Source organism: Eucyclogobius newberryi, unplaced genomic scaffold, assembly GCF_026437365.1.
Source record: "Eucyclogobius newberryi isolate DKJ021-1_F unplaced genomic scaffold, fEucNew1.0.hap1 SCAF_21, whole genome shotgun sequence".
Lineage (NCBI taxonomy): Eukaryota > Metazoa > Chordata > Actinopteri > Gobiiformes > Gobiidae > Eucyclogobius > Eucyclogobius newberryi.
The window spans coordinates 22,208,788-22,233,933 of record NW_027315846.1 but is presented as its reverse complement, the minus strand read 5'-3'; the positions used below and the strand labels follow the sequence as shown (position 1 = coordinate 22,233,933).

General features: G+C 40.7%; 1 protein-coding gene across 3 annotated transcripts; it reads left to right on the top strand.

The window, feature by feature from the left end:
• The first annotated feature begins 260 nt into the window (after nt 1–260).
• On the top strand, nt 261–11,894 carry peli2 (pellino E3 ubiquitin protein ligase family member 2). 3 transcript variants are annotated; one of them, XR_011928350.1, is made up of 7 exons: nt 261–545; nt 6,246–6,375; nt 8,266–8,367; nt 8,441–8,638; nt 8,725–8,913; nt 8,986–9,881; nt 10,076–11,894. XR_011928350.1 is itself a non-coding variant. In XM_072457121.1 (6 exons), exons 1-6 carry the CDS (start codon nt 469–471, stop codon nt 9,589–9,591), a joined length of 1,302 nt encoding a protein of 433 aa, XP_072313222.1. In that variant the 5' UTR covers nt 261–468; the 3' UTR covers nt 9,592–10,016. The 3 variants fall into 3 exon arrangements, 2 of the variants coding, with proteins under 2 accessions (XP_072313222.1, XP_072313223.1); XM_072457121.1 differs by lacking the exon at nt 10,076–11,894 and having other exon boundaries at nt 8,986–10,016; XM_072457122.1 differs by lacking the exon at nt 10,076–11,894 and having other exon boundaries at nt 9,013–10,007.
• The last annotated feature ends 13,252 nt before the right edge of the window (nt 11,895–25,146 follow it).

Below are 25,146 nucleotides of genomic sequence, written 5' to 3'. Positions count from 1 at the left end.
ACACTAAATGGGGTTTTGGACCACGTGAGGGTCCATTTCAAGTTTTAATGTGACATAAAAACGAAAAATTCTGACGTGAACGTAATAGTCGATATGAAATACAATCAAATCACATTAAAAATGGCTTATTTTTCTACTCCCCAAACAATTTAAAAACAAAAAAGCAACGTGAATAAGGCGTGTTTTCACGTCCACCCCCACGGAAAGCGCAAAAGTGTCTGAATGGTACGGTCCGGCCCTTCTGCTCGCTGTTTGTGTTTCTGCCTCTCACAGACGATGCAGCCGCCAACTAACTTGCAATGTCACGCTAAGGAAGTTTGAGGAGTGATATAATTAGTGATCTCTCGAGTCTTTTGTCCACGGGAACGTTTGTGAGCGGATTTATGATATGAGAAGACCTGGACGGAAACCCGCGGCGTTATTATTTGTGTCCGTTTGTTATTACTGTATTGCTAACGCTGAAGTGACATGTTTTCGTCGAGCCAAGAGGAGTACTGCGCCCCGTCCAAAGATCCAGTCAAATACGGGGAACTTGTGGTACTAGGGTAAGTTTATGACAATGTTTCAACGTGTATAGTTGTTATTTTTGAAGTATAGTGACAACATTTGAGCTTGGAACACTAAAAAGTCATCCCAAAGAAGTTTTAACCACGAGTCAACGCGGCTTTTTGAGAACTAAGCAGTGCGCGTTTTAAATCACACTTTCGACTCATTGTGTGCTATTTCAGGCAAATCTAATAATAATAATCTAATATTGTAATAGACCCAAAAGTGGATGTCTGATGGCCTCACGTTACTCTCGGACCCCAGACACGTGCGTGTGAAAAAACTGTGTACATTTTAGTTTGCGCTTTTGATGACGACGCAGGATTTTACGCTCTCTTTGTGCGGACCAGGGAAAAACACCAGATTGCTCAACGCAACCAAACTTGCAGCACACGTACGATGGGATTTTTTTCTTCTTCTATTTGAGATCCCATGCTCTGCAGCCCTGACCACTTCGGCCTTTTTCAGAGCAGGATTGGTGGAGTTCAAGGAATTCGGAAGTGGCGATGGTCCCCTCCCCCCAGGACTCACAGATCTTCCCTTTTTCCCCCCACGCTTTCTGCACAACTTTACACGTGCACGACTCTTCTGAACCAATAAGAAAAGTACCTTATGCATCGCACACATTATAATCACCTTAAAACTGCAATACACAGAGCCTCCACACTGGTATCAACCCTCTGATCTTTGAATACCTTCTGGTGCATGAATAACAATCTGGTATTCACGTCTCCAGGTAGGGGTCCATTGTTTGAAAAGGCAGAGTGGGTCACAGAGGAGCAGGGCTTGAAAAGAAAGAACAGCCCCAACTTTACATAACAACACTCAGGAGGGTCTGTGGTAGACACTGGCCATGTATAATGCCACTGTGTTCTGTTGGGCCTGTAATGGAGGGTGTTAAACGTTTGAAATGAATTACACGTTGACTTTTGACCCCTGTAAATTCCCCGCTGTAAGTGCATGGCATTTCTGCTTCTCACATTTATATCCGGCATGTCTCATCTTGCCGCTTAATAAATGATGGGTGTGTGTCTGGGTGTCTGGCAGCGTCAACTCTTCCTAAACAAATAGTATATGTTTATTGGTGAGACGACAGTTTAACATATTTTTGAGTTACCTGGTCGTAGTAGCTCAAAAATACAATAAAAAACATTCATAATAATAGCCACAGGGAATAGAAGATGGAACAGTTGAAAATGTGTGTAGAATATTAATTAATCAACTGATAGTAGTAATCGACTATTTATTGTTATCTGGACTAGACAAAATCCAACAAAGATCTGTTTTTCATTAACAATACACCTTATTCATAAAGTTTCTCTAGCTGGAAGCCTTCAGTCACCATATTTCAATCTCTGTTTGGTTGATAATGTATTTTAATCTCAATGGACAATAGACATAATCATATGACTAGTTGAGCAATACAATAATCGTTAGTTGCAGTTCTGTAAGTAATAATTATGGGGTAGACTGACATAAGACAAGGGCCACTGCCACGCCAAAGCAAAAACAACTAAAGGCCGCCATGGAGGGCCCCTATCAGTCTATTTTTGTGATATGTTGTAAATGATAAACAGCAATGGGTTAAGACAGACAGATGGGACCTTTTTGTTGAGGGGGCTTTTTTTTTACGAGCTACACTTGTTTTGTTTAAGATCTTTTACACTCTGTGTCTGGTTCCTTTTATTTGTATATGTTCGGTTTTGTTTTCTACAACACAGAAAGAAAAACTATATATAAAATAAAACTTTCTCTCCTTTCCCTGGCATCAAAGTTCAAGTAAAGTCGCTGATTTAAATTATTTCTCTTATGCAAACTGCGAATGAACTTCTGGCACAGGATACTCAGATGATACATTGAGAAGAACATGGATATTATTGACGACTTTGTGAAATATCAAGCAAACCAAACGACTCCGTGGAGATCCGTTGTGACAAGTGCATAATGGCCGCAGTGACATCATCTCCCGGTGACAAAAGCCATGGATGGACAGAGAGCTGACAGTATGGAACAAAGCTTGTTTGAACAGCACTTCCCTCCGCGTCTCTCTCTGTGTCAGTGGCTTTTATTACGTGCATGGCTGCGCCCCATCTCTGCCTCCCCGGGCCTGACTTGGTGATGCCAGGCTGCGTGGGGATCCTGGAAATGAAAGAGTGGATTGATCCGGACTCTCCCTTCTTCCCTCTCCTCAGCTTTCTCTGTCCATTGTGGTCCGGAGACTGGGGCCTATTGATGGAGCTTTGTACATTTCTACCCAAAGAACACAATATAGAAAGGGGAAAGACTGGTACAGTGTGAATTGGCTCGGCTGCTGCTGCTGCTGCTGTGGTGGTGGTGCATCTATAATTGATTACAGGAGGAAAGCGGATATCCGTTTGCATTCTCCTCAGCAGAGATGCATTATGTTACGTGTGATCCTGGTAGACTGTGTACCACTTAACAGAATGGGGTCTGCCCTGGATCTGTTCTACCCAGTTAGAACAAGCATTTGTCTGAAATACCAGGTCACAAGAAGTAGCCTCAGAACTTTACATGCTTTAGTCTTGGGCTGTGCAATTAGTAATGGTTTATCAGTTAATTTCAAATAGTCTGTGTTTTTTTTGATCTGCAGGTCGACACCCAGTTCCTGAGGCCGTAAATGTACGTTTGAGGCAGATACTTTGGATATTTTTTAGTTCAGTGGCACTGGAGTGGATGTGTGTGTTGTTTAAGCTGGAGGTTCATATTCAAATGTCTTGTCAGTGTTCATGAACTTCACATTATAACAAAACATGATAAGGCATTTTTTGATAATAGATCAATGCAAGAGGAAGAACATATCACGCAGCTCTACTTTAATCTAGGATTAAAAAAAAGGTCTGATGTGTATCTCAAGCACTAGAAAAGAGAGAGCCACATTTTGACTGGCCCTGGCATGTTTGTTTCACGGCGGAGTATTGTACCTGAATTATACTTTTTTAATCTTGAAGCCGATCTCAGCAATTCATTAAAAAGGGTCAGCAATTGTGTTTTAAAAGTTAGCCCCCCACTGGATAAAACACCGGTTTATCACAAGATCAGTGTTTAATTATTTTCTGTTTATGTCTCAGTTTTCACTTACACTACTTACTGTGTCTCAGTATAATCAGTTGCTTCTTACATGTTTGTCACTTATTTGTGAACTATGCTTATTTGAATGCTCCAGCGTACAGTAGGTTGTTGTCAGGGCAATGGTGACCACAGTATTCCTTATTGATATAAAGATATTGTACGTTCTTCACAGCCTGAGCCAATTGTCCACTGGGAAATTGAAGTAGCGGGAAACATTGACCTGTATGAGTACATAATGGAAATGGAAATGGATGGAGGGCCCTGAGGATCCATAAACTAGGGCTGGTTGTTATGGCAATAGAAATCAAATCGTCAGCCTCATAAACCTCAATGGCCTAAGTCATTTTCAAGATTATCTGGAAACAAATTCAAAAACATATTTAAAAATTTAAACACAGGAAGTGTTTTTAGGATGTAAACATATTTCTTATTGGCTGAGGGTAGAGCCAGTAAAATGCAGAAGGGTCTGGAGAGTAGAATGAGATGACATTCAGATATGTACTGTTCAAAGCAGCTCTATGCTCACTTTTCCTCACCCACTCCTCCCAGTAGTCAGCCTCCATCATGCACATCAATCACACTCTATACAATGTATTAACTGTCTGAAAAAGCAGATGACTTGACACTGTGACAGGATATTTGTATCTGTCATCTATGGTGATAAAATGAAGATTGTGCTATGGCTCCAAGAAATGTTGATGTTAATGAGGGTTATAATATAAATACTCTTCATATCTCCTTAATTCTGGGGAGTTCTAGTTATTTGCTGAAGAGGTAGGAGGTGCTGCTGGTTCCTGAGTACATCCCTGAAGGGAGCTGATATGCCAGTCTCTAATCCCATGCTTAGTGTTGCAATGTAAATCCGCTGTATATGTCTGGCACAGGTCAAAAAGACAAGTCATCATAATTAATTACGCAACCTAGAGCCTCTCTGACTAACAAATTATGATGCTTTTTCTCCCAGATGTTGCATAATAGAGTTTGGAACAACGCAGTGGTTGGAAAAGACAACATGCCCATTCAGTTGGCCTACACGTTTTATCAACAGTGAAGTCATGCTCGCTGGCAAAACACACAAAGTGGCCTTGTCATACAGTAAGATGAGCTGAATCAGGCATCGGTTTGGCCTTGACTATCTTCAAGCCATTGTTGGCTCAGATTGTCTAGGGCTGTCACTAACGATTAATTTAGTAGTCGACTAGTCAGCAATAATTTTTTTGGATTAGTTGGCTAGTCAAACGAGTGTTTTTTACATTATCAACCAAATAAAGGTTGAACATATGCAGACTGAAGGACTCCAGGTAGAGGTAGAGATGGACAATGATCAAAATACTTTACATTATAAATTATACTTTTAAAAAATATATATATACACCGTAGTAGTCAATTTAAACGTTGCAACTCTAGTTATAGCTTTATAAGGCAAGAAGGTAGTTTCTTGTAGGGTCACAAAATATGAGTTTTGGTGTTCTTGGACGGCCTGATAAGTCCCTGTAGGGGGCTTGTCCGCTCTGACCAGGACCATGCGTTTCCCTGCCTGCTCGGCCGGTGCAGACAGGGCACAGAGGGTGCTGCGTTGGAGGGAATGAAGGCAAGGGCAGCAGGACTTTTTGAAGACATTTTTTCTTTTAACACATGAGAAAATAATATTTCTATTGAAGTGAAGTATACCGTATGTATCACTCTTCTATATTGTATCATCCCAGAATAAAGCAATCGTGTTGATGTGCCGTGTGCCAAACATGTTGGAGCGAGTGACAGAAGGTGTGCGTGGGCTTCAGAGCATGGGGTGTCCCAGCTGAAGGAGCCAGCTGGTGGAGGGAGGGAGGTGGGGGTGCTCCAGTCTTTCCGGAAGGGAATTCTCCATTCAGAAGGCATAGTGGAGGATAACCCTCAGCAGTACATGTGCATGGGGTTCGACTGTGTTTGGAATATTTGGGCTGTAGTCAACATTTGAGTTTCTAGTACAGGGAAAAATCACCTGCAAATGGTTCTGTTTTTACTGAAACAAACTTACACGTGCAGTATTCATCTTGCTAAAAGCTGAACCTGTTGAATCAGTTCAAGTGGAAGATGATGAAGTCATCATATTTCAGGCAGCACAAAACTGTCCCCTTTGGCAAAGTACACATTTAAAACAACATTATTCAATTTGACTTAAACCTGCCTGGCTGGTACGTGTCACACCATAATCTGTAGTGACTAAGGTTCTCAAATACTAAAACTAGTATTGAAACTAGATACTCAATTGGAGTATTGTATTGATTCTGACAAAAGCCAATGTGTATGGTCTTTTTTGATCTATATCAACAATAAGACTGCTTGGTAATATTAAAACTATTTTGTGGTAAATATTAAACTTTGTTATATAAAATATATATGCTATTGAAATGGGTATTGAGTATCAAGCCTTTTTCAATCCTATTTTGTACAACTTCAGGCCTACAATGTGACCACAAACTTTAAGGTTCTGTCCTTAATAGAACATTTCTGATACATTATTGTAATATTAGATGGAGTGAAGCTAGCGTGCCTTAAGCAGAAAGAGTTAGATGGTTAAAGATCTAAATATGTACTTTAATAATAAGCTATTCTTCCTTCTATAACAGGTACAACGGCTCACTGCCCAATGGAGACCGGGGGAGACGGAAAAGCAGATTTGCTCTGTACAAGAGGACCAAAGCCAACGGTGTTAAGCCCAGCACAGTGCACATCCTCAACACACCACAGGCCTCCAAGGTACACAGGCACCACTCATGAGCACTAATATCAACCGCTTTGTAGCTGTGAACATTCTGTACTCTTCATCTTCAGTCAGTAAGTCACCGGTGTGGTCTCTTGTAGGGTGAAATGAAAAGCCTTGACATTGTGCTTGGCCTCTGTTATGTTGACATTTACAGTACACCAGTACTGCGTTTTCTGCTCCGCAGTGGCTGCCAAAAACTGCACTGTCCTGTATAACGTGTCGGGCTCCTGCATTCCTGCCTTTGGTTCCCAAGCAAAAGTGCTAGAGCAGCCAGAGGAGCTGCTTAGCTCTGCAGCTACAGAGGGAGGCCCACACTTTAGATATTTGTTAGGAGTTAAGCTCTGGCCAGGGGCCCTTTGGTTCAGGTTACTCTCAACCTGTGCACTTTTTGCACACATACCTTTTCTGTTGTATTTCTGCTGTGATGGTGTAAGAGAACAAGAGACCACACAGTAAATACACATAGCACTCGCTGAGTGGAAAGTTTTAGTTATAACTGTAGCCTTAAAGTTGTCTTCTACCCCCACTGAACAAAAAAGGAACAATAATGTCTGTTGTATACAGATAAAGCTTACAGGATGCCTGACTATCGATCCCTCCTATAAGGTTATGCAATGTTTTTTCAGATTCAACATTGAGAATGACCATTTCCCCTTTGCATGTCGGTTCCCTTCTGTCAACCTGTTACTAATGGGTGACATTTTTAGATGGTGGACATTAAGTTCTTGCAGTTGGCTGACCCCTGAATACCAGCTGCTGTGATGGTCAAAAATACACTGCAAAAGGCAAGATGTAAGCATAGGACAGATTAGAATGGCCTTTAGCTCTACACTTTTAGTTTCCCTGCTGTGCTGCAGCAGCTCCAGCAGCATGGTCCGAGGATGGAAACACTCACGTGCCCCCGCACACTAACATGCAGCACCCGCAATGAAGCTTTCACCCATCACTGCTCTCCCACGTTTTACCAGTGTAAGGAAAACGGACTGAGGACATCCAGGGGGAGGGGGTGTTATTTTTACAGTACAAGCGCTGTAAAAATATAGGTTTAAGTGGAGGAAGAACAGGTGGAGGGCCATTTGTGCTGCACTGGTGGCATCTGTCCCCGTCGGTCTGAGGTTAGAGCAGAGCGGCTGACCCACTTCTGTCCCCCGCACACGTGGACGAGCCGGGCTTGTTTGGGTAATGGAATTCACAGATTAGCCTGGGATGATAATAGCATGTGGTAAGGTGTTGATGTGCCCGGGGCTCCGTGGACACCCCCACCCCACACAGACTAAATTGGGGAACTTTAGCTTGGAGACAGGCCTTCCTAACATTACGCCCTCTGTGGTTTGAAGGAGGCTGACTTTCTTGTCTGCTCCTACGTCACAACGTTTCAAGACTCGCACTTTATGGGGTTTGGAAATGTCACGTTGCAGTTTTGGTTGGACAGTTGGCCCTTTGACATGCTTCTGCAAGTTATTGCATTGTTGATCTTGCATTTGTCATTACCCAATAAAGTCATGTCTGCTGTTTTCCATTTTTACAAACATTCAAAACCATTGTTGATCAAGGCCATTATTATATCCCAAGACATGAAGATTCTACAGTGTCATTTACGGTTCTGACTTTTTATTGTATTGTTGCATTATTTGGATCCATAACCCACGAGGGACTCTATAATGGAAGGGCACCGTTTGCCCTGAGCCGTCATTACCACAGCTGTGATGCAATGTTTGTGTAAGACATTTGGTAGCTGCTTCCTGTTTGCCAGTGCTTCACAGCTCCTTTGTCAAAGCCACAAACACGAAACGACTTGACAATAGTGTGTTACCATCTGCTTGTGCTCAATTGCTCGCAACATACAATGGGTGAAATGAGATGTTTATTTATCTGCTTTCCAGGCTGTCAATAGTAAAGGCCAGCACAGCATCTCCTACACACTGTCCAGGAACCAGACGGTAGTTGTAGAGTACAGCCATGACAAAGACACAGACATGTTTCAGGTAAAAGAGGATAAAGAAGAAATGTATTCAGCCATGTTTGTATATATATTAAAGTCTGTATACTTTGTTGTAGATTGGGCGTTCCACAGAGAGCCCCATAGACTTTGTGGTGACAGACACTGTAGCTGGAGGCCAGGAGGGCGAGGAGACCCCCATCACTCAGAGCACCATCTCCCGCTTTGCCTGCCGTGTGGTCTGTGAGCGCAACCCTCCCTTCACCGCCCGCATCTACGCCGCCGGGTTTGACTCTTCCAAAAACATCTTCCTTGGGGTAATTACTAGTTATTGCACCATGATAAAGCATCATTTCCAACTTTTTTGTCATAGTTGACTTATCAATTTGTTTCTCTTTTAAAGGAAAAAGCTGCAAAATGGAAGAACCCCGATGGTCACATGGATGGCCTGACAACCAATGGTGTGCTAGTTATGCACCCGAAAGGTGGTTTCACAGAAGACTCAAAACCTGGCGTCTGGAGAGAGATCTCTGTGTGTGGAGATGTGTATACGCTGAGGGAGACCAGATCAGCACAGACCCCCGGAAAGCTGGTCAGTTGTCTGCAGTATTTGTACTTCAAGGTCTTGTGTATAACTCTTACAGCTATTTACATTTAACTGAAGGTGTGTGCTTACGCTCCTCTTGTGCAGGTGGAACATGAGAGTAATGTCCTTCAGGACGGTTCCCTGGTGGACCTGTGTGGGGCCACACTCCTCTGGCGCACAGCGGAGGGGCTCTTTCACACTCCCACACAGAAACATTTGGAGGCTTTGCGACAGGAGATAAATGCGGCGCGTCCGCAGTGCCCTGTGGGGCTTAACACCTTGGCCTTTCCGAGCATGCAGCGCAGCCGTGCACTCTCCTGTCTGGAGGACAAGCAGCCCTGGGTCTACCTAGCCTGTGGCCACGTTCACGGCTACCACAACTGGGGCCACCGCTCAGAGCAGGAGCCCAACACCCAGCGGGAGTGCCCCATGTGTCGTATGGTGGGGCCCTATGTGCCGCTCTGGCTGGGCTCTGAGCCTGCTTTCTATGTGGACACGGGAGCCCCCACATACGCCTTTGTGCCCTGTGGGCACGTGTGCTCAGAGAAGTCGGTTAAGTACTGGTCTGAAATCCCCCTGCCTCATGGAACCCATGCCTTCCACGCAGCCTGCCCCTTCTGTGCCACCCAGCTCAGTCTCCCTCTGGGCTATGCCAAACTAATCTTCCAGGGCCCCGTGGACTGAGGCCTGGTCTGGCTCAAGGATTTAAGACAAGTGCCAACATGCTGTGAAACTCTTTAGAATATATAGTGCTTTCTATTGTTTGTGTAAGATGGGCAGTGGAAAAACTGTCAAAGTTCTGGTCATATACTGTGGATCGCGCGTAACAGAGCCATTAGACTGTTGGAGCCACTTGTCGCTGCATGAAAGGCCACTTTGGGATCCAGATACGTGGAGTACACCTCACCACAATACCTGGCTCATTTATAATTAAATACTGTTTCAGCTCCAGCCAACTAATCTCTTGAAACAAGGCTTGAGCTTGTTGGTGTAATCCCTCATTCGTCCAGGAGTGTTCCATCGTAGAAAAAGATTCAGTTGTATCATCTGGACTGTTTTTGGAAAAACAAAACGTTTCGACTCATCCAAGAGTCATTCTCAATCTGCGAATTGAGTCTGAGAACTCAGATATTTATCCTACTCTGTGAACTGAATCTTTGTCTACAAGGCTTGAGCTTGAACAACAACTACTACATCTACTCCTGGTTTTCAATCACTGTCCGATTACAGTGGCAGGAGGGATCTGTGACCAGGTGTACTTCTGGTTTGTAAAGGTGATAATGTGGCCATGGCTTTATAGTGGAGTTCCTGGCGGGTGTGACACTAGTTAAGTTTATACCGAGCCTGACAGCTGGACTGTTGGCTGTGACAAAAGCCAGGAGACAAGGAGCTCTCGGCTTCATCCCTCATACTCACCCAAAGTACAAAACAAGGAGGACTTTTATGTATAGAGATTTTAACCAGTGCCTCAAATCCAAGTGAACTGTGGGATTTTTTTTTTCTAAGATTAAGAGATATTTTGTTGAAGGCAAAGGCAGATAGATTTCATACTGAAAAGGAAGGAACACATATTCTCTGAATTTTACCAGACAGAGGAACTAAACTGAGTTCCTTGTACTGTTTTGTAATGCAAATGTTAATATATATTTTTTCTGCATAAATAATATGTGCGTGAATGGTTTAGTGTGTGGGTTTGACTGAGTGGGCACCCAGCGTCATTTCACAACAATATATTCTCTCATGCAGCCCCCAACAGACAAAGAAACAAAGCAGGGCTTTATTGTGAATATGCTAAAATACTGCAACTCTTCCAACAGGTGGCGCTGTATGAGGCCCACTTCTATGCACATATAACTATAAGGACCCCCGGCCCATCGCCACGTACTGTTTTCAATCTGCACAGTTTTTAGCTTTATCACATGCTGGGCCTAAATCAGTGGAAAACTGGGTTTTGTCTCACCACCTTCTCAAGATTATACCAAATATAAAAGGGCTTGTTTCTTCCACATTCAAGATGCAACAACAGCCTTTTTTCTGCAATCCAAAGTGTCTTTCTGTAAATAATCTTGAACCCCACTGCTGCTATAGTGGAACGATGACAGCTCCGGATTACAGTCGAGGCTGTACGGATGCACAACCCAGCTCCATGGGAATAATATAATCACATACAATGCCAAGACTGGTGGAGTTAATTATGTGCAAAGATGTGTTGTCCAGAAAATATATAGTTGAATAGAAAGTGTGTCAAAGAATCTGGGGCAGATTGTAGCGTTCTTATCAGGCGAGCACACCACACATATTCATGCTTGAGATGGCACTGGTTTGCAGTAGCATAACTCTAAAAGTAATGTTTGATTGGATTACATTTTCAGAAGAGGTCAGCGATGGGTAAAGAAAGGAATGTTTACTTTGTAGTTTAGAACACCATGTGAATGTATAACTTTGTGTAAACATTGTATCATCAAATAGATACCAAGCCAAAGATACTAACTGAAGCCAAAAGCTACTAAAGATTAGCAAAGAGCAACGTAGTTGTAGAGGACTTTGTGTCCCTGAACTAAAACATCCCAAGATTTTGTCCAGTTTATGTCACTAGAAAAATCTGCCTTCTGTATGTTGATGGTTTCTGATGCATTAATTAAGTTTTTTTATGAAACTTAAAGCTTACACTTTAAAATGACAACAATAAAGCATTATAGGACTAAAGTATTAGGTTTTGGGACTGTACATCCTGAATCTGATGCACAGACAGACTGTCCTGTGGCCTTCCCTCTTGAACACTGTTGTTGCTTCAGACGCTTTGTAACAGTTGCAGGAGGAGTTGCCTGTCTAACATTCCTCTTTGGTAAACATGGGTGGGGCCCTCCTCTCACACAAGGCCTTGTTTCATGACTACTGTCTCTTAAAGGAGCTCTGTACTCAAGCTATAGAACACTCTGATGCTCCTGATGCCTCCTTTGCAAAGAAATAAAGTATTTTTAAAAGTACACCTTGTGCTGTTGTCTTTGCCCAACATCTGGCTCGAACATTTGGAGGGCAGGTATAGCTCAGGAAGGCTGTGGTCATTAAAGTAAATGGGGGATGTGGTCTAGTCCTGTAGTGTGCAGAGGCCTTTGAAGTGCAGATGTGTTGGCTGAGAGCACGTTGTAGTAACTGTGATGTTTAATCACTCTTACATGCGGGTTTCATCATTCCTTTGTGCCAACACTTCCCTTGGATCTTTTTTACTAGAAAATGACTCTCAATATTTGATACATCTATCACACAATAGAGAGATAAGACTTGTAAAGGTCTATCTCGTCGTCATAAAGGGCCTCGGCGCACTGGGTCTCACAGTAGTGAGGGTAACTTTCAACATTCATACTAGTATAAGGCATGACGCAAAAGATATGATTTATTATAATATGACATCCTCACTGTTTGGATCAAAGAAGAGCAAGTCTGAACAAAGACAGTCTTCACAGTATCTGGGGCTCTCTGCCTGAAGGGCCCAGGAATAGAACCAGCGGATCCTCCATTGTGCTGTTCCACTACCATCCACAGGGGGGCACTGCTTCCTCAACAATAGATCGCTTGGCAAGAAGCCCACACATCTTCAGCCTGTGGCGGTGCAAAGATGGAAGGCAGGTTTGATGCTAATTATAAAAAAACGTCTGATTAAAAACACTGTAAATACATCTAAATCAAGCAAAACAAATTAATTAAATTTGCTCGCGCGCACAGTGTACAAGTCCGTGCGCAACTGGACTCAAACATGGATGCAGCCTATTTATACACGCTGCGTTTATTTGAAGTTATTTATCTCGATTCCATATGGCCTCCTTGTAGCATTATTATTATTATTACTATATATTTTACCACGCATATTTCAGACTACGTTTTTCCACCACACACCATTGCATTTTTATTTTTTCACGCGCAGATCAGAATAGCTTTTATTAGATGCAAAATATTGTGACGGTGGCGTTTTCCCATCTCTCACACGTGACTTTATCTCCTCTCTAATTCCAGCACATGAAAGGGATTTAAATACATCACATGTCAGTTGGGCACTCGCAGAGGACTGGAGCCGTGGGACGCCGCGCTTCCTAATTAACATTTCCGCGGCGGATGCGAGCGCAGTTCATCCGTCTGCGCACTCGCCGCTCCTCCTGAATGACAGCAGAGACACTGAAGGTGACAGGATGCTAATGTGAGATCACTCGGTGGCTCCCCCGCCTTAAGCAGGGCAGGGTTATGCAAATAAAGTAAAACGATCCACTGTTGTTCCTTCACTCGCGCCATTAACGGGACGCAGGGTTCACGTGCGTTAACCTGGATGATCCTAATTAACTTCACAGGAAATGTTGTTCGCACGACTTGTTTTTCAACATGTTATTTTGGGGGTGATGAAATAAAAGTTTGTAGTTTACTTGTTCTGAGGTTTTGCGGGTTCCATTAAAAATAGGTTTAGGCTTGGTGGCACCTGGATGGAAGTAAATGATATTATTAGCCTTGTCTGTTTAAATGAAGTGCAATTAAATATAGCCTAATTGTTAATTGTTAAATCAGTTGTGTTCCAATAATCAGATCAGGCTTTGCACTGAGTGGGACACAAGGCCGGCCTCAACTGTAAATGAATAGGCCTGCTGCTGTTCCAAGAATAAATACAAAATAAAGAAATAGAGCTGGTTTAATATATGTCACCCATACATAGAACCCTCAACAATTGAATGAAATGGTTATAATATTGTGCTTTATAAACTTGGCATGTTTGTCATTCAAGTGGTGATAACGTTCTGGCTCCATCCATCATGGTCTGCTCAAGGTAACTAACTGTCCACAATCCTGGACATTATTGCCAGCAGCAGGAAACACACTGGCATTAGCAGAACTAACTTTTCTTTTTTAAGGCCAATTTACACTTTTTTCCTGGGTGTGACGCAGAACCACGACACACACTGAGTTCAATGTGACTGCTCAACACTCCACACAGCTTAAACTGCACTAAACTGAGAACAGAAGAAGCAGTTTCACATCCTGGTGTCCCTTTTTTATTATTTTTTAAAAGCATTTTCTGGTCCAAAGGCTTAATTTGAGAGGACAGTTGTAGTGTGAAAAAAGGGGAGAAAGATTAGGGCAAAACTTGGGAAAATGGTCACGGGCTGTAATGAAACCCATGATACCGCAGTGGCAGCAACCACACATATGCAACACCCTTATCCACTGCACCACAAGCACCCTGGTGTCCTTTTTTTTACGGGGTATGGATTTATTTGGTATATTCCGTATGCATTCGACTTTTGGGCATCAGTGAGTGGGTATTAAGGTCAATTAACTGTAACACAAAATGATAATACAGACAAACAGAAAATAATCCATCAAATGTTATTGTATTATTTGGTATTGGTATTAATAAATTGAGCAGAAAATCTTGACTTTGGCGTTTATAGTAAAAAATAATGAGATAAATAGGACCAGGCTCTTTTGGTCATCCTGTGGGCACTAATTAAAAGTTTGATACTTTTACTTTCCAGCATCCTGTGTAGAAACCTTGCACTTTAATCAAGCACTTCTGTAATTCTAAAACAACAACAGTTTAGTCCTGATCATAAACTGGTTTGACCTTCCACCATTTTGCTTTAGGACTCACTTTGTGCCTTTGTGTCCCGTGTCCTTTCAGCCCTCCATGTGAAATGCCACAGGTGTCTGCAGGCGCAGGGCCAGGTTATCAGCACGACACCTTTGGAGCTAAGTTGGAGGCTGTGATATTTACCTCAATTACCCAGCATGCATCTGAGGCCAATGATATGCAGATCGACATGTGTGAATAAGAGATAGTAGTCTTCCCCTCGCCTGTGCGCTCTCACAGCTCCTCTCGCTCTGTCCCTGGCTCTTGCAAAGAGTCAAGTCTTGGCAATGGCTTTTATCTGCAGGCAAATTGGACAACCATTGAAAATAAGAGAGGGCTGTTCACTTAAAACATCCAAAATACAGCAAGAGACACATTTAAACAGGTTTGTTTGAGTGACAGTGGTGCAGAGTGTGGAGTCTTTGCCCGGTACCTAGAGGGTCACTGGTTCAACTCAGCTAAATGCATACTGGTAATATGTCACTAGTCATGTTGTGGTTGAGGTTGCAACAGAAAGGGCATCTGGAATAAAAACTTGACAAAACACTATATTTTTGTCAAAGAAATAGACATAAATGCTTGTAAATTGATTGATTAAAGGTGCACTGTGTAACTTTTCAGCCACTTCCATGTCTCTTTGAAGATGATGTTGCTTTGACTTTAATGTTAAACTATATGGCATTAAATTGATAAATCTAATTACTGGTGTTTTTATTGCTCATTTTTGGTAAACCTGCATTCTACACTTGTAACATGGCCCTGCTTGTCTCCATGGTACGTTTAATGCCATATTGTGGAACATCCCAGGAAAAGCAATCAGCATGTGGCCGACCCTCCACAAAAAAGTTACACTCCTCTATTTAAAGAATATTCGCAAATAATGATAAATCCTCTGCAGCTTCCTGAACAAAAACTTTACCTTGATAATTTGAGTCACTTCCATGTTTGATTTGACCCTAAGGTAAAACAGGCAGTGAGGACATTCCTCTGCCTTCACCCGGCTCCATGCAGCCCCTGCTCTCCACTCGTACAGCAGTTGGGTTTGAAGAGGATTACGATTATATCAGGCCTATTTACTATTTCATGTGGCTCTATGATACTCTGTACTCAACCACTCAGCTCATTACTTTCTCTATGAATAACAAATGAGCTGTCAAATAAAAGGCAAATAAACACAGGCAAGAGGAGCGGCCAGGGTAATGTTACTAGACTAGAAATAGACCTGGAACGTCAAGCCTTAAAGGGGGTCTGATGTGATATGATATTTACTATTCCGAAACACGAAGTATTTTTTGCTTAATTCAACATTCATACACATTCATCACAAAATAAGACGGCACTGGGTGAATGGGGCAGTTAAGTGTCATCCCTTTTAAATGTCTGCTCTTCTATAACTTATAATTAAATGTGCTTTTATATACTATGGGAATTAAAAGTGCCTTTATATACTATGAGAGTTAAAAGTGCCTTTATATACTATGAGAGTTAAAAGTGCCTTTATATACTATGGGAGTTAAAAGTGCCTTTTATCTTATATACTATGGGAGTTAAATGTGCCTTTATATTCTATGGGAATTAAAAGTGCCTTTATATACTATGAGAGTTAAAAGTGCCTTTTATCTTATATACTATGGGAGTTAAATGTGCCTTTATATTCTATGGGAGTTAAATGTGCTTTTATATTCTATGGGAATTAAAAGTGCCTTTATATACTATGGGAGTTAAATGTGCCTTTATATTCTATGGGAGTTAAATGTGCTTTTATATTCTATGGGAATTAAAAGTGCCTTTATATACTATGGGAGTTAAAAGTGCCTTTATATACTATGGGAGTTAAATGTGCCTTTATATTCTATGGGAGTTAAAAGTGCCTTTATATACTATGGGAGTTAAATGTGCCTTTATATACTATGAGAGTTGAAAGTGCCTTTATATACTATGAGAGTTAAAAGTGCCTTTTATCTTATATACTATGAGAGTTAAAAGTGCCTTTTATCTTATATACTATGGGAGTTAAATGTGCCTTTATATTCTATGGGAGTTAAATGTGCTTTTATATTCTATGGGAATTAAAAGTGCCTTTATATACTATGGGAGTTAAAAGTGCCTTTATATACTATGGGAGTTAAATGTGCCTTTATATTCTATGGGAGTTAAAAGTGCCTTTATATACTATGGGAGTTAAATGTGCCTTTATATACTATGAGAGTTGAAAGTGCCTTTATATACTATGAGAGTTGAAAGTGCCTTTATATACTATGAGAGTTAAAAGTGCCTTTATATACTATGGGAGTTAAAAGTGCCTTTATATACTATGGGAGTTAAAAGTGCCTTTATATACTATGAGAGTTGAAAGTGCCTTTATATACTATGAGAGTTAAAAGTGCCTTTATATACTATGAGAGTTGAAAGTGCCTTTATATACTATGGGAGTTAAAAGTGCCTTTATATACTATGGGAGTTAAAAGTGCCTTTATATACTATGGGAGTTAAAAGTGCCTTTATATACTATGGGAGTTAAAAGTGCCTTTATATACTATGGGAGTTAAAAGTGCCTTTATATACTATGAGAGTTAAAAGTGCCTTTATATACTATGAGAGTTAAAAGTGCCTTTATATACTATGGGAGTTAAAAGTGCCTTTATATACTATGGGAGTTAAAAGTGCCTTTATATACTATGAGAGTTAAAAGTGCCTTTATATACTATGGGAGTTAAAAGTGCCTTTATATACTATGGGAGTTAAAAGTGCCTTTATATACTATGGGAGTTAAAAGTGCCTTTATATACTATGAGAGTTGAAAGTGCCTTTATATACTATGAGAGTTAAAAGTGCCTTTATATACTATGAGAGTTAAAAGTGCCTTTATATACTATGGGAGTTAAAAGTGCCTTTATATACTATGGGAGTTAAAAGTGCCTTTATATACTATGGGAGTTAAAAGTGCCTTTATATACCGGTAATGTGCTTTTGAGCAACTGCTAAAATGAGTCTCTTGTCTGCGTAGTGGCTGAGCAGCCAGCACTGTTGCCTCACAGCAAAATGGTCCACGGTCTGATTCCTGAAACTGAAGAAGCCTTTCTATGTTTCTGTGAGACGAGTTAACCAAGGAAACTGATCATGTTGGAGAAGGACAAATCTGTAACAGATGAATAATGCCCTCATAGATAGAGAAAAGCACATAGAGATGTCCACAAAGGTACAAAAGGAGGTGTCCTTTTTAAGACTATTTCTACAACAGGCACGCTCACACTTTGTCCAGGACTCCCCTGAAAAAGAGGCTCAATTATTATTTTTTTTTTTTTTTAATCCCGTCAAATTTCAGAAAGTAATATCATATCCACAATGATTATTATAGGGTTTCAACTCTCATAGTATATAAAGGCACATTTTACTCCCATAAAGGCACATTTAACTCCCATAAAGGCACATTTAACTCCCATAGAATATAAAAGCACATTTAACTCCCATAAAGGCACATTTAACTCCCATAAAGGCACATTTAACTCCCATAAAGGCACATTTAACTCCCATAGTATATAAAGGCACATTTAACTCCCATAGTATATAAAGGCACTTTTAACTCTCATAGTAAATAAAGGCACATTTAACTCCCATAAAGGCACATTTAACTCCCATAGTATATAAAGGCACATTTAACTCCCATAGTATATAAAGGCACTTTTAACTCCCATAAAGGCACATTTAACTCCCATAGTATATAAAGGCACATTTAACTCCCATAGTATATAAAGGCACTTTTAACTCCCATAAAGGCACATTTAACTCCCATAGTATATAAAGGCACATTTAACTCCCATAGTATATAAAGGCACATTTAACTCCCATAAAGGCACATTTAACTCCCATAGTATATAAAAGCACATTTAACTCCCATAGTATATAAAGGCACATTTAACTCCCATAAAGGCACATTTAACTCCCATAGTATATAAAAGCACATTTAACTCCCATAAAGGCACATTTAACTCCCATAGTATATAAAGGCACATTTAACTCCCATAGTATATAAAGGCACTTTTAACTCCCATAAAGGCACATTTAACTCCCATAGTATATAAAGGCACATTTAACTCCCATAGTATATAAAGGCACATTTAACTCCCATAAAGGCACATTTAACTCCCATAGTATATAAAAGCACATTTAACTCCCATAGTATATAAAGGCACATTTAACTCCCATAAAGGCACATTTAACTCCCATAGTATATAAAAGCACATTTAACTCCCATAGTATATAAAGGCACATTTAACTCCCATAAAGGCACATTTAACTCCCATAGTATATAAAAGCACATTTAACTCCCATAGTATATAAAGGCACATTTAACTCCCATAAAAGCACATTTAACTCCCATAGTATATAAAGGCATTTACCTCCCATGCTCTGGACTTATTATGCTTTTTAATCATAAGGTTGATCTCAACATTTCACAAAAATATGTTCAGTGACTCGTGGCTAACGCAAGAATTAACACAAAACTAAGGTTTATAGTTGGATTTTTCTGCATTTATTTCATTTATCTGCACCTCTATGCCACATTTTAACGGCTCTTTATGTGCATTACATTGGGCTTGGATAATGTTAGAGGCACAATTCACAGTAAAATATTTGATATCTTGCCTGTGGCATGGAGGAACAGGAAACAGCTGATGCTAGCGTACGCTAGCTTTGTTTTGTTAAGAATGTTGACTCCACATACAAGTTGTCATCACTGGAAGTACAACATTTATAAAAAAAGATCAAGTCAGTGTTTGTCAAGTCTGTTTATATCCGCCTTTTCTTTTTTGTGCTTAAATAAAGAAGAAGAAAAAAAGTGGGTCGCCTCTCCACAGATCTGGCTTGGCCTGATGGAGTCACCTGCATGCCTTTCTCCATGGAGACGACTAAACTGAATGTCCATGAACAGAAGCCAGTTAGTTAGATAGTGCACCTTTAAACAGATGCATTTCCCAACATACATATCTTATTTTTAAGATGCAAAACACAAAATTGTTCAAAAGTAATTTAAGAAAGCTTAAAGTGTCTTTTGAACTTCCGCACAGTTTACCTCCCTGCCCTTTTCCAGACGTCTTTGGGAGGCATGTGGCGTCTTGCCTACTCACCCAAACAAGGGGACAAATGACTTCAATTAAGGCGTAATTGCAGAGTGGTGTGTTAATTAAATCTTTATCAGTTCAAGTAAGTGGATTGCTCCCACTGTGGCGCTCTGCCTTCCTCTCCCGTCTGCTCTCATTTCACCCTCAACACCTCCATCTTTTTACACCGCTACTTTATGCTCCTGGTTGTCACTCCAAAAATAACTTGGATTAAGATCATTAGAGGTTGTTTTACCAACTCTGCCCCATCACCAGCTGTTTTTTTTAAATAAGAAAAATGATAGGGCCTGAAACGCGAGGGAGGGTCCTTGGCTGGAAAATGAGATACAAGATTTATCAGAGGTTCCTGGTGTTTGTCAAAATTGAATCCTCTAATTTTAATTGCTCTCGACGAGGTACGCCGCTCGGGGCCACGCAAAAAAGCTGCTCCATGTGCTGTCCCCGTCTCCGGTCCGACTATTATGCTCCATTGTGCAAAATGGTGATTACGAGTGGCTTTATCCTTGTCATCTATCTTATTTAGAATCATTTAGGTAGCCACACGCAACAAAGGAACAGCGGTCGGCCCTGTTATTATGTGCATTTGTGACGCCTGCTGCTGAGATCATAGGCAGAACCAATCTATCCAAAGACTCGCTGACCCTCGTATTAGAATATAAAAGATGTTGGCCAAGTTTGAAGTAAAATGGGGAATTAGTTCAAATGCTTTGTAAAGGAGAATAGGCAGCTATATTAATGAAAGGCGGGAAATAAACATTTTGGCACTTACTTTGAAGAAGGATTATTCTATAGTTTACATTTTTATTAGATCATATCGCATTTACTATTTAATTAAAGGTATTTTATTGCTCAAAATACCTTGAAAAATAACAAGAATGATCACGCACTTGTCACATAGCTAAGTGAGCCCCAGAGTGACCTTTGAAGTGTTAAGAAATCGCTGTAAATGCTAAGAACTAATGACAGTAAATGCTTATCCTTGGTGTAAATGCTAGTCCCCAAGACTTTGTCCCACATTTTCATACCTAATATAATATTTTCCCAGTTTGGCGACACGTATGGAAGTGCATGTTGAGGAGAAAGGTCAAGACTTCACTCTGTAATATTTGGGACAGAGCATGAGTCAGACGGTGAGTTTATCCAGATCTGCAATGTTCCTGGCTACACAAATGGGTAGTTCGAAATAAATCTTAGTACCCTTATTTTCCGGACTATAAGTCGCACCAGCCAAAAAATGCATAATAGAGAAGATAAAAACATATATAAGTGGCACTGGAGTATGAAATGTGGTTGCAAGTGTGAAAATAACAAATAATATCACATATAAGTCGCTCCGGAGTATAAGTATATAAGTATAAATATAAGTATAAGTCGCACCTCGGCCAAAACTATGAAAAAATGCGAAAGATGCGACTTATAGTCCTGAAAATACGGTTTCCAATCTGCTAACATGTGTAAAAGTGCAGAGGAGGAGTCAACCATCCGTAGAGCTCCACTACTGAGAGACGGACCAATAAACTTACTGAAGAGGAGGTTCTAACTGAAAATATCAAGTGGAATGCTCCTGGTTGGTGTACAAGGAATACGTTGGAAAGTGAAGAGTCAGCAATCTGCCACTCCATGTGAAGACGTCCCGCAATTTCGTCTGCAGAGGAGCTGGTCAAGAGTCACGCGTGTTGTTGTTTGGAAATGTTATTGCTGCATACACTTATCTTGCATATACATTGGTAAGTTTTATGTCATTTTATTGAACATTCCAGAAAAAACAACATTTCCATGGAGAATAGAAGATCCTCTACCTAAAAATGTGCACCATTAGTTTGTCAGTAGTTACTTTTGGCCACTCCACTGGATTCAACCTTAGCAAAGCAACATCTGATTGTTTTGAAAAGGTCTATGTCAGTTCAATAAAAGTAAAAATAAAAATCAATGATTGTAGTGATTGTTCTTCTTTTCGTATTCTTTACAAAGGTTTTGCATGGTCCATGTTTATAATAATGTGTGATTCCTGTAGTGTCTTCTCTTTGGAACAGATCTTTTCACCTGTGCGCACCTGTGAAATAAATGATCACGCCGTTGACCCAAGACAACTCAAGTTTGACCGTTTTATTCTTTAAGTCTCTGCATAGAAAATCCACAACAGAACATTGGACCCTCCAGAAGAAATGTTACATAAGTACCTTTAAAATCCAGATAATAATTGCAACTCAATTCAGAAGGGTTAAATCAAATATAGTTTTTGCTAACAATTAGATTAGATCAGCAATTGTAATGCTGATTGTTGATATTTTGGTACTCAAGGTGATTATCCAGATTCCAGATGATCAGAACCTCCCATGAGTCTCTGAGTTTCCAAATTACAAAACTGAAATCCAATCTGACTCTCCACCGCTCTGCTCAGCTCGACCTATCACAGCTCTTTAAACTCAGCCTTCACAGCAGTTCAGCTCACACCGGCTTCCTCCACCCCAGCACCATATTTACAGTCTGATGAGCTTTCAGATCTTTATTTTCATCACCACCAGTGTCTCCAGGGGGAAGATTTCCTTCATATCCTGCTCTGCACATCACACATGCTTATTATGTCCATGACATTTTCCTTGTGGATTAATAAAGTCTCTCTAAGTTATATCCTTTTCTTCATCTTAACTAACTAACTAACTAATCATTAGCTGTGTATAGGGCCTCACGACACTCAAAGTGCTTTATAGTGGGTTATTCATTCAGTCCACACTCAGTGGTGGTAAGATACTATTGTAGCCACGGCTGCCCTGGGGGAGACTGAAGGAGGCGAAGCTGCCAATCTGCACCATCGGCCACCACCAGTCACGCACTCACCACTGTCATAGGCAATGTGGGTGAAGTGTCTTACCTAAGGATAAGAGTCTTTGTAGATTTCCCCTTCCAATAAAAACATGTACAATAGGCTCCTCCCCTCAGGCGGCAATACAAAATACATATTCAGATGCCCTGACACAAATTCAATCCCAATGAACTATTAAAAGTCACAACTCACAAATGCTGCCAGTCTTTGAATTGTAGAGGGGAGCCAGAGTTGCCGAGGCTGATTTAAGTAAGAATCAAACCTGCAACCTCCTAGGTACAATGTGAGAGCACTGAGTAAGTGTCACTCTGTACCTCGCAGTTTGTCATGTTTTTGCATGTGATTGTCAAATGATGTCTATATTAAACCAGATTTTATTTTGTCCATTTCAAAGGTAAAATTGTATGACAGATTTCCACAGTTAAAACATTGTTTGGGATAAAACAAACAGATTTCAAAACATGTCTGACACGGGGCATTCACAGACCACACCAACATTCAGACAAGACTAGGAAGAAAGAAGACAAGAACAGTACACTGGCACCTACTGGACTATCCTTCTGTAAATCTGAACAACAAGAACAAGAGCTGAGTCCTGTGTGGATGCTGGAAGAGATGAACGGATGTAATGTGGCTGCAAAAGGGGCTTAACTAGATTACACCTCATTTCAAGGATGCTTAAGGTAAGATTAAAACAGATATGTGGTAAAGTGAGCAAAATACAAATTCAAATAGACCCAATTTCACACTCTAGTCTCTTAAGCTACTCTTTCAAGCATGACTGTCTGTGGGCTGGCCTGTTTAAACCCATACAATACATAACCACATGTGAACCTTTTATTTTATTCTATGTCTAAAATCACATGCATTTGTTGTATGTATTTATATGGTTCTTTTAGCTTGCAGTGATATTTCTTTGTCGTTGTTATGTGTTATTAAATGTAATCCCTGAAATCTTTATGTATTTCCAGTATGTTCTAAATGTGAAAAGGGTATTTTTCTTCAACATAATAGAAATAAATATGTACTAGAGATGGATGACTTAAAGGTGAACTATGTCACGTTTGTTCTAGCAACACTTGATTGAATAAATGTTATAGGTATATAGGACAAGTTGAATGCCATTCTGCAGAACACTCCATGAGACGAGCAGGTAGTGGAAATTAGTACACAATATATCGCTATCGCACTATTGGCCTACGACATAATAAGCCCAATTAATACTCACTTAATATATCGCAATAACACCAAGGTTCTCGGTCTGATAGAAATGTACAACTAAATTTTGTTTTGTTTTTTAAGTTTTCCCTAAACTTCTAAATTAGTCTTGTTCTAATCTTAATTTTAATAGATTTATAGATTAAGACATGCACATTTCAGTTTCAATAGAACTGAAATTATTGTGTCAAAAAGTGTACTAAACAATCGCAGTAATATCAATATTGCAGTAATTAACAAACATATTGCAATCTTTTCCAATGTTGCACAATGCTATTATACAGTGCACCTTTTTAGGCAGTATTTTATTGCTACTGCTCCGACTGGTTCTGGATTGAGCAAGTCCGATCTCAACATCTGTGAGGAAATCCAGCTCCAGCTTCCTACTCCAAAATATGTACGCAGCATCATTTTACCCTTGACTTCACTCTCGCCAACACTTTTCTGTCTACTGGACCATACAATTTCATATTAATGCCTTCCTTATCTTATGCTCCAATTCAAATCCCCCGAGCTGCAACATTAGAACTCTCTAATCACGCACTTTGGCACATGCACAGAATATTGCACTTCGCATGCAATCTGGGACGATAACCAATTCAAAACCGCTGCTATTACCCTGGACTAATGTTTGTTAATAAGCAGACAGCATATGGAGCTTCATGTGCCATGTGGGTAATGCCTCTCTTTAGACAGGCTGTCAGTAAAACACATCTTTGTGGACCTGGGATACAGAGGGAGGCTGGGGGGTGGGTAATCCTCACCGCTCCAGTGATCTTTATGCCTGTGAATGAATTGCTAAAATGTGTGCAGAAACTTTTGCTAAACAATTGGGCTTTTGTCTGACATCCCACCTTTTTTCTGGGACATCCTCAGGCTCAATAGGTCCATCTTTTCACTCCGGTGCTGCAACCTACAGAACAGCCAAGCAAAGATTAGTGCGGTGACATCAGACAAGACCAGATCCCAATTGTAAGGAATGATGGGTATTGGGTGTGGGTGTGCCGGGGTGGAGTGAAACATGTGTGCTCCGGACTGATTAGACAGGAAGGCGGTGTGGGGATGGAAGTGAGGATTAGCCAGTCGTCAGAGTGGGCTAGGTGCTGACACCACCCCACCCCACCAAGGGCTCAATTTACCAAGGGATCAGACTCATTTATGTTGGCCAGGGATTATTATCGGTTCAATAGGGCAATTTCCTTATTACAGTAACCCTCTGACCTAAGCAATACAGCCACTTGTGAGACGTTTAGAGGTATATGGGCTCAAGTTCGGCTATAACAGCATTACTAAACCCCAAATGATCACTAAAGTTGTGGATTTAAAAAGCTGAAGTGAGGTTAACGTTGAATAAATCACTATATTTGCTTTGTTTTGTCAATTAGAGAGTGGATGTTGGTAGAATGTTCTTCTTTTACTCAGAAATGTGGGAGTTTGAGTGCAGTTCAGCCTGGCCAACATGT

What these genes read in the sequence shown, in the direction of transcription:
- peli2 (XM_072457121.1), top strand. Translation starts at nt 469, where the DNA reads ATGTTTTCGTCGAGCCAAGAGGAGTACTGCGCCCCGTCCAAAGATCCA. An exon ending in GGGGAACTTGTGGTACTAGG is followed by an intron (nt 546 to 6,245) that starts GTAAGTTTATGA and finishes CTTCTATAACAG; the next exon opens with GTACAACGGCTCACTGCCCA. An exon ending in AAGACACAGACATGTTTCAG is followed by an intron (nt 8,368 to 8,440) that starts GTAAAAGAGGAT and finishes ACTTTGTTGTAG; the next exon opens with ATTGGGCGTTCCACAGAGAG.